The 16334-nt window shown below is 46.4% G+C and overlaps 2 protein-coding genes across 5 annotated transcripts in view; one reads left to right on the top strand and one right to left on the bottom strand.

The window, feature by feature from the left end:
- Positions 1-7175: 7175 nt before the first annotated feature.
- Positions 7176-13123, bottom strand: CCDC70 (coiled-coil domain containing 70). Of its 2 annotated transcripts, none has more exons than XM_072032579.1 (2): positions 12988-13123; positions 7176-11090 (listed from the first exon to the last, which is right to left on the bottom strand). In XM_072032579.1, exon 2 carries the CDS (start codon positions 11033-11035, stop codon positions 10397-10399), a length of 639 nt encoding a protein of 212 aa, XP_071888680.1. In that variant the 5' UTR covers positions 11036-11090; positions 12988-13123; the 3' UTR covers positions 7176-10396. The 2 variants fall into 2 exon arrangements, with proteins under 2 accessions (XP_071888680.1, XP_071888681.1); XM_072032580.1 differs by lacking the exon at positions 12988-13123 and adding an exon at positions 12887-12978.
- Positions 13124-13186: 63 nt separating this feature from the next.
- TMEM272 (transmembrane protein 272) overlaps positions 13187-16334 on the top strand; it is a 30465-nt gene continuing 27317 nt past the window's right edge. For all 3 annotated transcript variants that reach the window (XM_072032582.1, XM_072032581.1, XM_027471114.3), the window contains exons 1-2: positions 13187-13325; positions 14130-14882. The gene's annotated coding sequence lies outside the window, so the exon portion shown is untranslated. The remainder of the gene's footprint in view (positions 13326-14129; positions 14883-16334) is intronic.

Genomic DNA, 16334 nt, shown 5'->3' with positions numbered 1-16334 from the left:
GGAAAAGAGGAGGCTGGCTGAGCTTGAAATACGAAGGAAACTTAGGCAAGACCTCTGGGCTGTTTATCCAAATAGTCAATACCCATGTGCTGGATGAGCCATTCCCTTTGGCTGGTAATGTTTTCTCTCATCTTAGGTAAGTTTCTCTTTTAAAATATTGGCACAGGATGCCAGTGACACCACTTGGAGAAGGAATGGCCTGCTGTGGTGTGACAAGTGGCCGCAAAGAACTGCAGAAAGACGTATCCACCTGGTTTTGTGAAGGGAATGCTACAGCTCTTAGAGTGCAGGTGAAGCTCTTTCACTGCTTCGTGCGTGGTGCAGCTCCCATTTCCCTCTGACTTCATTGGCATTTGGCTGAATCCCAGTTCCTTCTGAAGATAATTAATTGCAGAGCAGCTATCCTTGTTAGTGGCATTCAGCCCCCACTGAATTTACCACAAAAGCAATTAACAAGGACTTGGTAGGTGGTTCTCCTACAGAAAAACCTTGGTTTGGCTACAGGAACCAGCATTTCCCATGGCCACAGAAAGCTGGAGAAGGCATTTCAGCCACAAAACCGCACATAGACATCCCGTTTCTGTGTCCACATCAGATGTCCTCTTCCCACCGCCGCTGGCCCTGTGCTGAGGACCACATGGCACCGTGTTGGGATCACACATCCCCCAGTGCTACACCTTTCACCACAGAAGATCTTGCTTGTCCCTGCCCCTACAAGCTGAGAGCTGGGAAGAGGTCATGAACATCCACCAGCATTTACCAGCTTCTCTCCAAGTCTCTTCATGGCTTCACTGCCACAATGAGCACCGCAGGCCTTCTTCAACACCCATGGGCACACTGAAGAAATGTGTTTATGGGTGACCACACGCTTTGCTTCAGAAAGCATTTACATGGCTGTGCCCTTTTTGAATGAGTTGCTGCCCTGGTCTTTCCAAGCTGGCATCATCTCCCCATGGCATGGCCAGGCCTGGAGGATGCCTGCCTGAGAGCTTCAGGGCATCCACCTGCGCGTTCACTGGAAACACTCAATGTTCCTGAAATACTTTTAAAGCTCTCCTTAAGGATGAAAATAATACTGAGAAAAAAATAGTGCTGTTTTTAGGCCATGCCTAAGCCCTGCTAGAGTCTCTCTTTATCCGGGCCCAAAGTTACTCTTAGATATTTGAGAAAACCCATAAAATGTAGTAAGATCTGAGCTATGCTATATTTTGACCTGTGTCATGGGACAGCTACATGGCACATGGACTACTGGTGCAGTCTTATTGCTGATGTAGTATCTTGACATCTGGACCTTCCCCCTCAATAAGTACTTGTACGTAGTTACCTTCTCACCATGCTTTGGGCAGAGTATCTATGAGCTCTTTAACAACTACAACAGCTACTCATAGTAGCCAGGGTACATAACCAGCTTCTAGCCTTGCTCCTTGCAAGCCTGTTGGGGTACGGCTTCCACCTCTGCAGCTTTTCCTTTTTGCAGACTGGTTGGGCATGCTTTTCAAATCCTCAAGAGCTTGGCTGATAACATTCAGAAGCCAACTCCTTTATTAAAATTAAAAAAAAAAAAAAGGCCTATGCTGGGCCAATGCAGTAAAATGTAAATAGCCCAACATAATCCCGCACCAACAATTTACAGTTCAATACAAGAGGTCTGTTTTTCCAGCTCCCCGAAGGCTGTGCCTGGCATGTTTAAAAGCGAGAGGGTCATTTTGTCTCTCACTGCTGTTTCCTTCTGGCCAGCTCTGGGGAATGAGAAAAAAACCATATCACGGATCATCTCTCACTTTGATTGCAATTGCAGTGCTGGATATTTGGATGCTGTGATGATGAATACGGTGAGGCTGCCTGGTGAGGTAAACTGGCAAAGTGGATTCTCATTATGAACAATAACTAATCAGTGAGGGGGGACAGAATTACTGATGGCATCCAGCACAGAAACACAAACGCTGGGGGAGTTGGTTAGGACTTAATCATCCAAATGATGAGTGTTTATTGTCACCAGGGTCACGCTGCTGCCTGTTCTTTTTGTGGACAAACCATGGAGCTGGTTGTGACGCTGGATGTCCCTCTTGGTTCAGATGTCCCTCTGGCACGGGAAGATTTTTCACAGTGCAATGACTTAACAAATCTGCGGGATTTCTCTGATGGATTTTTAAGTGCTAGAAAACTTCTAGTGCCTTGGAAGTGGCTGGTTGGCTGGTGCTCAGCATCAAATTGCTGCCAGCTGCAGAACTTGGTTGAAAGAGAATTAAGGTTGCTCTTACCTTTAAGGTCACATCCTTAAAGGCAAAGCCTCTTGCGTATTGGAGTCTTCCCTTGCCCAATAGCCCAAGTCTCTCTTTCCACACATGTCCCTGGCCCCAAGAAAGCTGCTGATGTGAGCATCTGTGAGCAAAGGGAGGATGCTTGAGAGCATGGTAAAATGGGCAGAGTCACACAAAACGCTGTGTCTGACATCCCAAAGCCCTTCAGAGAAACAAGCGGAAGCCATGGCTGTGCAGCCTCAGCGTTGCAGTAGGCCCCAAAGGCCTGCCCTGACCTGAGAGGAAAACAGAGTCTTTCGGTTATTTTTTTTTGCACACTGTTCATTATATGACCTCACAAGAAGCAATCTTAATTCCTGCTGGAAAAAAAAAATCTGCAAAATGATCAAGGTACTTCAAAATGGCTGCAAACGCCTACAACGGTCTAAAAATACGCACCAATGGCAATGTGTGCTGCACCAGCTATTGTCTCTGTACTTGAGGTTGTGAACTGATACTTTCACATGCCAGCATTCAACGGAGTGGCCCAGCACCACTACATAAAATGCAAATCATTTCAGCAGCCAAACATTGCATATATTTCTTGCTGTTTGCTGTTCGGCAGAAAATAAACATGTTATAAGGAGAGTTGTCCTGGCTGGAGCTACTGTCTCTTTGGGTTTTCCTGGCCATGGCCTCGCTGTGGTCACTGCCCTGTGCAGTGTCCCAAAACCCAGGGTCAGCACTCTGAGAGACATGTTCCTGCTGTCAGACAGGCCTTCAGTAAGGCCTTTGACACTGTCTCCTGTAAGATTTTTGAAGATGGATACCAGGCCAGGGGCAGTGGGCACCAAGGGGCAGGCAGGAGGCTCCCTCTGAGCACCAGGCAGCACTTCTGTGCTGGGCGGGCGGCTGAGCACTGGCCCAGGCTGCCCAGAGAGGCTGGGGGGGCTCCTCCTGGGAGTCCTGGGCACCCTGCGCTGGGGGCCTGCTGGAGCAGGGCTTGGGGACGGGGCCTCCAGAGCTCCCTGACAGCCTCAGCCCTGCTGTAACTCTTTGACCCTGTGGATCCGAAGCCCAGAGCTTAGGTTTATATTGTGGTTGCTGTCCTACCCTGACATCCAGACCTGTCTGTCTCTCATGTCTGCCTGTTTCCTTCCCAGGTAAACCGCAGCACTCTGGGCGAGGACATTGGTGTGCCCCTGGACTTCCAGGATGGTAACAGTATTCACCCAGGCCACGCACACTGGTAGCACAGACTGCTCGTTTTCCAGCCTGTTACACTGACACATTAGTCCTTAGCACACAGAAGAGCCGCAGGATAAAACTGCTGGAGATTGTCAGATGCTCAGCTGGTAGAAAGTGCTTGTGATGGGAGCTGAATCACAGATGTGTGTGAGAGAGGAGATGGAAACTGCGCAACATGTAGGAATAAGTATGCAGAGGTGGTGTAGCTATCTCCTCACCTGCTGTCCCCCAGTCAAATCTGGTTGGAGTAGGTTATAAATGCTGTTCTGTGAGGTTCTTGGATTGGATGCTAAAAATACCAGGTGATTGTAAAGACCAGTTTCTGGCATTAAAATCCAGGATTGGTCCGTTCCATCCATGTGTATCAAGCCATGGCCATGTCCCGACTCCTGGCTCAGTTTGTGTCTGCCCGCGCCAGTCCTCCACCATCCCTGATGAGTGCACTGGATCTGTGGGTCTGTGCCTGGAAGAGAACCCAGGAGGTGGGTGGTGCACTTCTGAGAAGTTCTTTGGGGTCACTTAAGTGTGGGGACACGAGACGAGCAAAAGGGAGCTGCTCCCCCAGCCATAAACCCACCAGCCAAAGATGCACACAAAAGCCCACTGCCCTCTCCAGAGCTGGTGCTGTGGGAAGAAAGTGGCTGTAGAGTTGAGGGAGCTGCACCCTGGGAAGCAGGGGTCCCCTGGGGACTCCTGGCAGTCGTCACCCTTGGATTTGCAAGGCAGAGACCCCTGAATGGGTAGCACGATATGTGTTGGGTGGGAAGCATCCTGCTGCTTTTGAGCAGGGTGGTGCAGGGCTGTTGCTTCCCCATGGAGGGATCCTTGCAGGCCTTGTTATTTACACCTTCATCGGTTTACACAAATTTCTTACATCAGTTTACGCAAATTCCTTCTCCCCATGCTGCTCCCTACCAGGGCCATGTGTGCTTTGCAGGGAGGGGGATGTATTTCAAGCTGTATCCACACTGTTAATTGTGTCTGTCTCCATCTATCCTTGATTATGTCTCCTCTTTGGGGAGGTGTCACTCCTTGGCTGATCTGTGTGAAGAGTCAGGTCACGCAACTGTTTCTTCATCTCTTAATTATTGCACAGTATTAATGACTTTCCCTTGGGCTGCTGTTTGGGCTGCCTTTTTAAATTAAACCTAGCTGCAGGCTGCACAGATGCAAGTCTGAGTGGTGCTGAGAAGAAAAGGCCACGTATCTTGGTAGGATGCAAGTCCAGTAATAATCACTTGAAAAAGTGTGTATATGGCAGGTGTGAAGCGACTGGGGAACTTAAAGCTTTCTCTGCAGTGTGACTTTGTGTGTCTGGGCTGCAGCTTGACATTGTTATGGAGCCTATGGGGAAAGTGGCTTTACTTTTGGTCTTACTCATTTCTTTCAGCCTGTAGTAAGGCAGTCAGGGTGCGAGTGTGCGGGTCCATCTGTAAGGACAAGGGGAAAAAAAAACAACAACAAAACACATGCATGAATTGGAAATCTACTGGCAGGATGAGCAGCTAAATTACAGCTTTTCATCCCAACTTTTATTTCAGTGTTCTCAGTCTACCTGAGCAGAGCCCTGGAAATGTGTTCACATGAATAATAATAATAACAGTAATTCTACTGGAAGAGCTCCCACGCGAAAATGCTCAGAAACCTGTGCCGCGGGATAAGAAAATCGTGATGCTATAGCTCACGTTAAAGACTCGGAGGATGGATGGCTGTGTGAGATACTACCCTTAATTAATTTTTGGCATGATGTCCTTGAGCAGCATGGTGAAGAACAGGGTGCTAGTGAAGGTAATGCCATGAAAGGTATGGTGTCACAGTCCCTCGCTGAGGTCCCCAGCATTACTGCAGTGATTTGGCCCATCATTAGGTGCACAGCTCCTGGTGGGAGGAACCAAAGCACCACTTCCAAGAGCAGAGGTAGTACAGCTCAATGAGTAGAGCAGGGGGCAAAAAAAAATCACAAAGAAGAGGATGGTTTGCAGCCAAGGGAAGTTGGTTGTTTGCTTGGTGGCTTTGTGTCACTGATAGTGTAGTGCAAAGCTGAAGATCCAAGATCCAAGCTGTGTTTATCTTTAAAACAGCCACCATGGTTTCTGAAGATCCTGAAGATCCAAAAGAATCACAGCTTTTTAAACACAGATTTAGATTTATTTATTTATTTATTTATTTATTTTTGGTATTTTTATATACAGATTTAGATGAGACCTTGGGATATTCTGAGTACTGCGTAGACTGAGAAAACTTCTGGATCAAGACCAAAATCTTCTCCCAAAGTCCCCATATTTCAAGAATCTTCAGTTCTCTCCCTCTTTGGCAATCATTTTCCTGCTTCAATCAATAAGTAATGGAAAAATAAGAAAAGGCAAAAAGAGAGGAGAGATTCTCATCATTACAGAGTTGTTTAAAAAATACATCTTCTCAGTGGTTCCTCTCCAACTCAAAGTAGATGTTGAATTCTAAAGGTCAAAAGCATGGTTGTTTTTTGTTATTATTCGATTCTAATTTGCTTCTTCTCTTTCTGTTACACCCTCTGCATCGACTCCTCAACAACTCAGCCTTGCCTCTTGGCAGAGTGGCAGGATTTGTATTTCTGGCTGGATGCTCTCCATACCTCCAATTTCATGTGAGTCACAGCTCTTTTACACTCCTCCTATGCAATGACTGACACGAAGAGTTGGAAATTACAGATGTACGCGCACACACACGGATATATATACACACATATACTGAATAGATTTAATTTTATTCTGTTCCAGCTTATGACACCTGCAGACATGTCAGCTGCCTTAAATAACTCCTCACCATTTTTTCCTGTTCTGTGTCTCCCACAGGTTAGCTCCGCAGATGCGTCAGGAATGGTTTTTGATGACTGCATTTCTACAAACGTGCAGGTGAGCTCAGGAGCTATTTATTTCTCCCATTCAAATATTTATGCTGATTTGGCACTAATGACTCAGCCTCTTTTCTGCTCTGTGAGGAAGTTGCTGCCATCCCTCTGTAAGACACGTTGGGCTTTGGGTGGTTCTGGTTTCTAGAGGTACCACGTTGCAGTCCGTCACTTCCACCGTTGTGGCCCTGAACACAAAATAGCCTGCTGTGAATCCCCTGAGCAGAAATTTTGAAAGGAAAACTCTTGAGTACCAGTTAGAAAGGTGAGTTTTAGGTTTATCAGCATCAGTTGGCTTGTGACTGAGGTCAGGGCTGACATTCAGTGTGGGTGAAGCCCAGACATAATTTTTCTGTAATATTTTCCAAAATACTTCCATATTTTTCTCCAATTTACAAAGGATTTCCAGGGAAGGATAACAAGAAGTGCATGGCCCACACCAGAGGGCAGGTGAGCTCTGGCACAAGCCAGGCCTTCCCACAGCACCAAAGGGAGAAGAGAGCAGGGGGGTTATCGGCTTCCAGTGATTGGCACTGCCAACATATAGGGTATGTTGTGGTTCACCACGTTTCCCTGTATTTAGGTGCTAAAATTACACAAATTGTACTCTTTTTTTTTTTTTTTTTTTTTTCTTTTTTCCTGACAAATATCATCTGCAAAACAATATCTTCTGCTGTAACCTAGAATTTTGACATCTTTGGGATTGCATCGGGATGCTGCAATCTATCTCAGTTTTTTCAGTCGTTTGGAGGGAAGGCCAGAAGCAGGGCCAGAAGCCGTCCATATATCTAAAGCACGTGGTCAGTGAAGGAGGACAGGAGTTGGGACAGGTTAGTCTAGGGAAAGTTGCATAGAGAAGACAGTAACACGCATCAGACAAATTAATACAAGGTAAAGAGAAAGACTTCTCCATGTCTGCAGTGGACAGGGCTACAGGTAAGCAATCAAAAGTGCAACTTGGGAGATTCACCTCAGACACCATAAAAATATTAAAATGAGTGAAGCCTTAGAGGGTAGGTGGTGGCTGTACCACACCAGCGTTGAGGATGAAGCAAACAAAAACTGCTTAGATGAGCATTTGGACAGAGCATTATAGGTATGGCAGCTTTTGAGGCATGGGTGCATCTGTCAGCTTCTTTAGGCCCTTCCACCCTCCTTCAGATGAGTCCATGCTTTAAACTTCTTCAGCTCTTCAGGCATGTCCTCTTCTTTCTTGCCCCCCAGCAAACAACTCTACCAAGAGACATGTATTTGTGTATTGTTTTACTCTGAATTTCACGGCTCTACAGCATCCATCTGCATCTTTTAAAGGTGGCAAACTTCAACCACAACAATGGTTGTTTTATTTACTCCTCTCGTTATTTTTGTCAGTCCAGAAAGTCAGCAGAGACTGGCTTCATGCCTGAAATTCATCCTCAGTCCAGAGCTGAGCAGGTGTCCCCTAATTTCCCACTGAGAAATACCAACCCTGGTAAGCCCTTGGTATGTGGCTTGCTTCTCTCTCCAGCAATGTCACCCCAGCAAGTGCCACTGATGCCAGATGGGTACAGTGTCTGGGGGGGAGCTACCAACAGTCTAAAAGTGTATGAGTACACCCTTTTTTCCTGCCTAAACTTTGGTTTCTTCTCTGCTGGAATGTCTCAAGTTTCGCAACCATTGTATGATACTGACAGCATTCTCACCAGAGAAACGCTGCTCTGCTCTTCTGTGCAGGGGGAGGTGGATAGGAGCTCTCATAAGAGCTGTTCATGTGCTTCGAGTTCTTTGTGAGAGAAAACACCTAATTTTAGTTTAAATGGATGTTAATTTGACGTGTGGATTTGAATAACTGAGATAAATTCTTGGCTTTCTGACATTAAAATATATTAAGTGACAAGGGCTTTTTGCATACTGTTATTTTCTGAAAGGTTCTTTCTCTCTATAGTGCCTAAATGATAAAGCTCGAATGCGTAAGTCCCCTGAATTTGCAGGAAGTTGCACTGAATGGTCTAATAGGTCATTTTCATCTCCGGCTTACATAATAGAATAATAATAACAAAGGTTGCAAAGCATTCCTATCACGGCTGAATCAGCTGGCTTTTTTTATGGGCTGGTTATTCACTGAGCAATAAATATTCATGTTTTTTTTTCAGGATAGACATAGTGCATAATTTGTCCTGAGCGCAATTAATCAGGACACCCAGCCTTATCCTGCAGCAGATCACAAAGGACTGAACTTGAGTGACAGCCCAGGCATGCCTGGCAGTTGCAGAAGTCACTCGATTCTTCAGCAGCAGCTATAAAGGCTTCTACACCGTGTCCTTGAGCCTTTTCAGTGTAAAATCCCGTGTATATGGGATTATATCCCATAAGGGGGGTGAGCTGCTAATGCTAGCATACCAGAGAAAGATCACAGCCTGGTTTGACTGAGAGGAGGAGAAATTGTCACTGTTGCTCTTGTTCCCCACTCTCCTGGATGTGCAGAGGGTCACAGGGAGAGTTGCCTCTAGATCAGCCCCTCCAGCTCTGCCTTCAGAGGAGCAAAACATCTGAATTTAGTTCATCCTTGAAAAAACAAAACAAAACAAAACAAAAAACATAAACAACATATCAGAAAGGCAGGGCAAGAACAACAGCAAGCTCTGCGCCACAGCTGCTTTTACCAGCAGAAGGCACCAGGTCTGTGCTCACACCACATAAAATATTGCTCAACATCCACCATGTGTTGCACTGCAGCTATCAAGGATTTTCTTCAAGAGGCTCCTGCACCCTGCAGAAGAAGGGGGTGCTCTGGCAGTAGTTGCTCAGCAGGTGAATAATAGCCCAAATCCCTGTGTGTATCTTCTCCTGATCTTACACACACGTACATACTCACACAGCTAAATTTATTTCCCCCTTGCTGCCAACTTTCCCTCCAGCTTGCACGGTTCCCACATGCTGCTGACTCCTGTTATCTCTCCCACTTCTATCTCATCCCCTGCCCCTGTCAGCTAAGCAGAGGTTGTGTGGGGTTAAACCAAGCAGGCAATGTTCCTGTCATGCTCCTGAGAAGTTATGTGGGGAATCAGAATCCAAACCTGGTGGAACAGCAAGAGTTTCGTCATTAAGACTCATAGGAGTCTTCACGGCGACTCTTAAATGTGGAGGATTGGAAGGTCGTCATTTATCAGTTGATATTCCCCTGCACTCAGCTCTGGTGAGGCCACACCTCGAGTGCTATGTTCAGTTCTGGGCCCCTCTCTACAAGAAGGACATCGAGGCCCTGCAGCGTGTCCAGAGCAGGGCGACGAAGCTGGTGAAGGGCCCGGAGCACAAGGCCTGTGAGGAGCGGCTGAGGGAGCTGGGGGTGTTTGGTCTGGGGAAGAGGAGGCTCAGGGGAGACCCCATTACTCTCTATAACTGCCTGAAAGGAAGGGGTGGGGAGCTGGGGGTCGGCCTCTTCTCACAGGTAACCAGTGACAGGACCAGAGGGAATGGCCTCAAGTTGTGCCAGGGGAGGTTCAGGTTGGCAATGAGGAGACATTTCTGCTCAGAAAGAGCAGTCAGGCACTGGGACGGGTTGCCCAGGGAGGTGGTGGAGTCACTGTCCCCTGGGGGTGTTCAAGGAGAGGTTGGACGTGGTGCTTGGGGACATGGGTTAGTGGGTGACATTGGTGGTGGTGTGATGGTTGGACTAGATGATATCGGAGGTCTTTTCCAGCCTTAGTGATTCTGTTGTTCTGTGATTCTACATAAACTGTTGACTCAGTCAAAAAGTTAGCTGAGCAGTTGTGAGCTCCAGAACACGATCTCAGCCATGAAACCCTCACCTCATGGCTTTACCCACCCGTTGCTCAGACTGCAAGACCTCGAAAGAACAAATGATGTCCTGAAAACATGTGCAATGGCTTTAAAGCAAATAGCAGCAACAAACAAGCAAACAAACTACTCATATTTACACATATATGAAGAGATGTTATTTCAGAGAAGTGGTTGAAGTGCAGCACTGTTAAATAAATGCCCATATGTGTGGCTTTCATGCTTCCAAGCCTAGCAGAACAATTTACGCTCTTCCTCTGCAGGCAGCAACACCCCAGGAACCAACCCCAGCGACAGCCAGGAGCAGCCCGTCCTCTCTGTCGGGACCAAAGGCCTCCTGCCAGATCAATATCTTATCCTCCTCAAGGGTTTTTTCATCTTCACGGAGTGCTTCCTCATCTTTCCAGACTGCTCTCTCCTCTTCCAGGAGAGCTTTTTCGTCTGCCCACAGGGCTTTTTCTTCTTCCCATAGGACTCTGTCCTCATCCAGAAGGACTTTGTCTTCCTCCCAGAGGAGCTGATCTTCTTTCCAGAAATCTGCATCCTTCTTCCAGAATGCATTTGAGTGCTTCCAGAAGTCACAATACTCCCTCCAGAAGGTTTCTGATTCCTCCTGAAAAGCATTTTCTTCCTCCAAAAAGGCAGCTTCCTCCTCCCAGATGGGCTTTTCCTCCTCCCAGAAGGCTTGGATGGCCATCTTGAAAGCTCCGATTTTTTCCCGAAACGCCTTGATCTTCTCCCGAAAGTTCTTCATTGTCTTCTGAAAGCCCTGAACCTCCTCTCGGAAGGCTTTCTCAGCCTGCAGCTTCTTGAGGAGCTTCTCTTGGCGTAAGGAGAAATAGGGTGAGCAGGACATTACCTGGGAATGGCAGCTCTGGTTCATGGTGCTCCTTGCTGATGGAGGGGGCAGAGACCAAGCCTGGCCCCCAACTCTCACTCTGTGGCCCAAAGGAGAGAAGATTGATGGGTGCCAGTGATGTTATCATCCAGCTACGTCACAGCTGGCTTAAAATGGCATTATACCAGAAATAAAAACATTTATCATGAGTAAAAAAGAAATCCCTGCCCAGGTCTCAGCCAGCACTCGCTGCAGTGGTACCTAAAAGGGAATTGGTGCCACGTGGGACAAAGGCCAGGATTTCTCTGTGTCATTTCCTGGCGTGACCCCAGGTGCTGCTGCTTTTGAGCTGTCTGTGCTGACCCCAACCGGTGACACCACACTGCTCCCCCCTGACCCCATTTCATCTGGTCCCAAAGTGAAGGACGGCGGCACCAGCCTTCCCCTCTGGTGCTCAAGTCACTGCTGCCTCTCTGCCTCTTGGCTGTCTTGTGCCCCTTCACAGAGTCCCACGTAAAGACCCTGAAAATCACAGCTTCCAGAGAAATTTGAACAATGAAAACAAAAATATAATTTTCCATTCATTAACCTGCCTAATAATTCTGCAGCTGGGATTAAAGCTGGTTACTTATTTATACTGTCTCATTATATTTATTAAGACTTACTGCACTGTGCCTCCAGCCCAGAGCAGGGAGCAGGCTGTGTCATAAATAAAATAAATAAATAAAAAAACAATCAAACAAACAAAAAACTTGCTTATTAATATATTACGAGCCTGTCTATCCCTCACTGAATAATCAGGAAAGGCTCTAGAGGCAGCAAATGCAGCGCAGATGATGGCGAGATGTGCACACTCTCTGTGATGATCGAGAAGGCAGGGAGTGTGCTGGGGGGGACCTTCTGGGGCTCTTTGGGTGAATACAGGAAAATTCTGGTTCTGCTGTTTTCTCCTCATGCTGCTTCCTGGCTCCTGAAACTCCTCTTGGAGCAGGAGCTTTTTGTGGGTGCCGGGAGGACAGGAAAGGAGAAAGCCATCTTCTGCTTCACTCTCTGGGAGTTCTGGGCCCACCAGTGGCTCCCACTTGGAGAAGTGGAGAAGGAGGAGTCATATCCTCTTCCCTCTTGCCCTTTCAGGGTTCAGCTAAATGACTCCTTAGGATAACAACCTGCAATGGGGAAGCAGCCCAGGGGCTTAAACGCGGGCATCCAGTGCCATTTGAGGCACTCGGCCATATCTGACCTATGTCTGCAGGTGGTCTGGGAAATGGTAGCATGTTGGAGACCTACATCCTTCAGGAGCTGCTGGTGGAAGCTGAGGGAGATACCCTAACGCATACAAGGGCACAGGGCACCCACATGTATGTGTTAGTCCCTCCTTTAAATCTGTCTTTGATTTCCATGCCTAAAGCTGCCTTCAGATCCTGCCCCAAGAGGCTGCCAAATCAAATTAGAAAAATATTTTATGAGGCTTCTGTCTCCAGAACATTCATGACATAATACAAGTAAAACTTTGAGGACTTTTTCTCACGTGGTACAGTAAAAATATTCCCATTTGTTATTTTACTGTGCGCCTGAGGCAGGCTTATAAAGATGTGGGGTAATTACATCAGAGTACATTTTTCAATTAGGGCATCATTAGGATCTCACAGAAAATGACTAAATTACATAATTTTGTTCCACAAGTCTGCAAACGCTCTTTCAATTGTCATCAAAATAATAATAATTGGGTTTCTGCAGACATCTCTAAGAGTGCAGAACTAACGGCTAACAAATCTGATCCAAGCCCATATCCATTCTTTTACTGGAGTGAAGTCTTATGGATAGATGCAAAATGAAATGGATAAAACGACCCCTTTTCTTCCTAAAACTCCTGTTCTCACTCTTACCATCTCCTACCATTAAAAATGTAAGATCCCAAATATATCAAGTGATTGTGCTCCTGCTTTTGGAAGACTTAGCATTTGTAAAACTCTCTAACAGAGACGTGCAATACTTACAGAAGTGCAGTCCTTTATGGCCCCTGGGTATCTGACGCCCACTGGTGACAGTGACCCGTCGGGCACCTACAGTGATGTAATTTCACCAAGCTTCAAATCACCCATTCAAAGCCAAGTGATGCAGGGTGGAGCTGAAAGGAGTCCCCGGGCTCCAGGCACAGCCTGAGCCAAGGCTGGTGCTTTGCTTCCTTCTCATCCTGGTTCTTCCTGACGAGCACCCACCTGTGGGTTGTATTGCTCTCGTCACCTCCCCTCCTGCTTTAGGGATACCTGCTGGAAAACGTGAACAGCACTTACATGAAATATAAGGATGTGGAAGAGGCACTTTATGACAGAAGGTATTGTCCCCATTTTTCTGCTGAAATTGTATTAAACCTTAGAGGAGGGTGTTTAGTTTCTGTTTGTTTGCAGACTGCTTCTGTGAGCCGCAGGAATCCCTCTGTTCATGAGACCTTGAGCCTAATTAATCTCAGTAATTGAGCCTGGTTGGTGATAAAAACAACTATTGAGCTGGCAACAGGTAGAAAAGACAGGTAGAAAGAATGAGATGCTTCAAAAGGAGTGCATGAGAAACCAGGATTAAAAACCATCACGATTAGTAGGAGACAACTCTGGGAAGCTGTTTCAGATCTTCAACAATTTTTTTTCAGACCTTCAAAGGTCATAATGCTTCAGTTAGAAGAAGTTTCTACCAAAATACTTCTTTCTAGTGGAATGGCTCTGATATTCCTCATCAGAAACTCTGAGTTTTTTGTTTTGTTTGTTTTTGTTTTCTTTGGTTTGGTTTATCTGTTTGTTTTACATGGAATAGTTCAAATACAATTCTGTTTACTGAGAAAGTCTTGCTGTCCTGGCAAGACTCTTGTTGCCCCTAACCCCTTTTCTTCTTCCCAGATGAGATATTTCCCTCTTTGCCAGTGGGTTGCCTTTGATTATGTAAAGTTTTTTTTCCTCATTTTAGGCTTGCTTCATCCCTGCCTCCAGGGACTGTTTCTTCCCAGAATGTTTTCGTGTACTGCATGTTCCTGGTATAGCTCCCTGTTCAACACCATAGCTGGAAAACAGCAATGATGGAAGAAATACTAATTAGTCAACTGCTGCCTGAGCTTTAAAGGAAAATTGTTTTTTTTTTTTTTTTTTAGGCAAGAAGTTTTGGTGACACAAGCGACATAAGCAGCACAATAAGCTCTGAGTGCAGAGGTGGCCTGGTGAAACTTTTGGTGAAAATAAATTTGTCATTCCAGCTCTCACCATCAGTCCACAGTGTTGCTGCAGCAAGACATGTTGTTTCTTCCTCTTCTGATTTTGTTGTCAGTAGTCCCTTTCCTCCTCACCAAGTAGGTTGTGGTGCTGAAGAGGACAAAGAGGGTCTTCATCGTTCAGCTGCTCATCCCTTGCCATTTCAACACAAATTTCCTGGTAAAAAAATGAAAACACACATTTTTCCTCTCAAGGTAGAAGGAATGGGGGAGAAAGGGACATAGGAAAGTATGAGGCGTTTTCAGGACTTGGAAATTTATCTGGATTCTGTGTATGGATGAGGATTTTGGGGATGTTTTTGCTGTGAACCACCCGTTCCTCACCTCATGCAGCGATGACAGGCGGCCGCTGCCATGGCAACGACACCTGGAAGACAAAGAGGTGCCGGGAGACAAAAAGGCACCCGGATCCTTTGCAGCACCAAGCAGTCCTGGCAGCCCTCTGCCCAACTTGGTTGTAACACAGAAGCACCCTGAGGTCCTGGTTAAGATCGAGGTGCCAGTGTTGGTGGCTGTCAGGCAATGCACAAGAAGAAGCCTCAGCCCTGAGAATCAACCACGCTTTGACAACACGACCAACTCTGCAGCTACCTGAAGGGAAAGTGTGGGGAGCTGGAGGCTGGCCTCTGCTCACAGGTAACCAGTGACAGGACCAGAGGGAACGGCCTCAAGTTGTGCCAGGGGAGGTTCAGGTTGGCAATGAGGAGACATTTCTGCTCAGAAAGAGCAGTCAGGCACTGGGACGGGTTGCCCAGGGAGGTGGTGGAGTCACCGTCCCTGGGGGTGTTCAAGGAGAGCTTGGACGTGGTGCTTGGTTTAGTGGGTGACACTGGTGGCAGGGTGATGGTTGGACCAGGTGATCCTGGAGGTCCTTTCCAACCCTAATGGTTCTATGATTTCTGTGATTCCTATTCTATGATTTCTATGTGTGTGTGTGTTTGTCACTGTCCCAGTGATGGCTCGGTGCAGTGAGGGCAGGCTTGCCCTTTGGTGACATTTCCACCACATACCAGTGGCCTTCAGGGTGGGTGAGTGGCTGCTCTGCCTTGGTGGCCCTTCATTAAAATGGCATCAATCACTTTCCAACCAATGTTTATAGACACCTTGCCAGATTTTCTCACCAGTCAGGAGTCTTTAATTTCTCTCCACATGGAGCTCAGTCATTCAAGGGAGCATCTGTGTTCCTTGAAATGTTACTGTAGTGAGGGATCAACTGTTGTTGCTGCAAGTGCTCAGGTGTCTTTGGGCTTTGGAAGAGGTACTTTTAGAGAGAAAATGAGATGGCAAGAGATGGAGAATCACAAAATATCTTAACTGACCCTAATGAGAGCCCCCTATATGCCATATAAAAGCCATTAATGTTTGGTGTAAGGAACTTTGTGGATCTTGCAGTGGTGTATCAAAGCCAAGGTTTGGTTACAACCCCATTTAGTAAATCTCAGCCTTAGCAAAAAATAAAATAAAATAAAATAAAATATAAAATAAAATAAAATAAAATAAAATAAAATAAAATAAAATAAAATAAAATAAAATAAAATAAAATAAAATAAAATGTGGCACCTTGAATGGCTTAACAAACTAGGCACACGTGAAAGGACAACACCAGCACTCAGTATCTCCTGGGGAGGAAAGTAATGGCCAAGAGCTCAGGGAAAGCAAGGACGAAGTTTTCTGCAAATGAAATGTCATGGGTTAGGGTGTAAGTAGTGTTAGGGTGTAAGTAACCTGAGGTAATCAGTGCACTGAGGGAAGAGAGCACAAAAAGGACCTCAGGCTTCACACAGTGGCTCACCAGGAGGAACAGTCCTTGTGAACACCTTCCAGAGAGGTTTCTGCAGTGTAACACCTCCAAGATGAACACAGAGGGCAACACACCGAATGGTTAGGTTAAACAAAGAGAACCAAAACAGCCTCACACCATCATTTTTCTACATTTTAGCTTGGGATCAGATTGGTACCTGTTACATACAGGCAGGTGTGAGCTGAGCAGGCTCCAAAAGGGACACAGACCTTTTCTTTCAGTTACTGCTCAGATCTCCCTCATACTCAGGGCAAGGTATGGCCAACAAAAGTGTCACACTGGTTTCT

The sequence above is a fragment of the Anas platyrhynchos genome, chromosome 1 (assembly GCF_047663525.1).
Source record: "Anas platyrhynchos isolate ZD024472 breed Pekin duck chromosome 1, IASCAAS_PekinDuck_T2T, whole genome shotgun sequence".
NCBI classification, from domain to species: domain Eukaryota; kingdom Metazoa; phylum Chordata; class Aves; order Anseriformes; family Anatidae; genus Anas; species Anas platyrhynchos.
The sequence above is the reverse complement of the archived record's forward strand: the minus strand, read 5'-3'. Positions and strand labels throughout refer to the sequence as shown.

Excerpts from the sequence above, each read along its gene's own strand:
- CCDC70 (XM_072032579.1), bottom strand. The coding sequence starts at position 11,035 with ATGAACCAGAGCTGCCATTCCCAGGTAATGTCCTGCTCACCCTATTTC.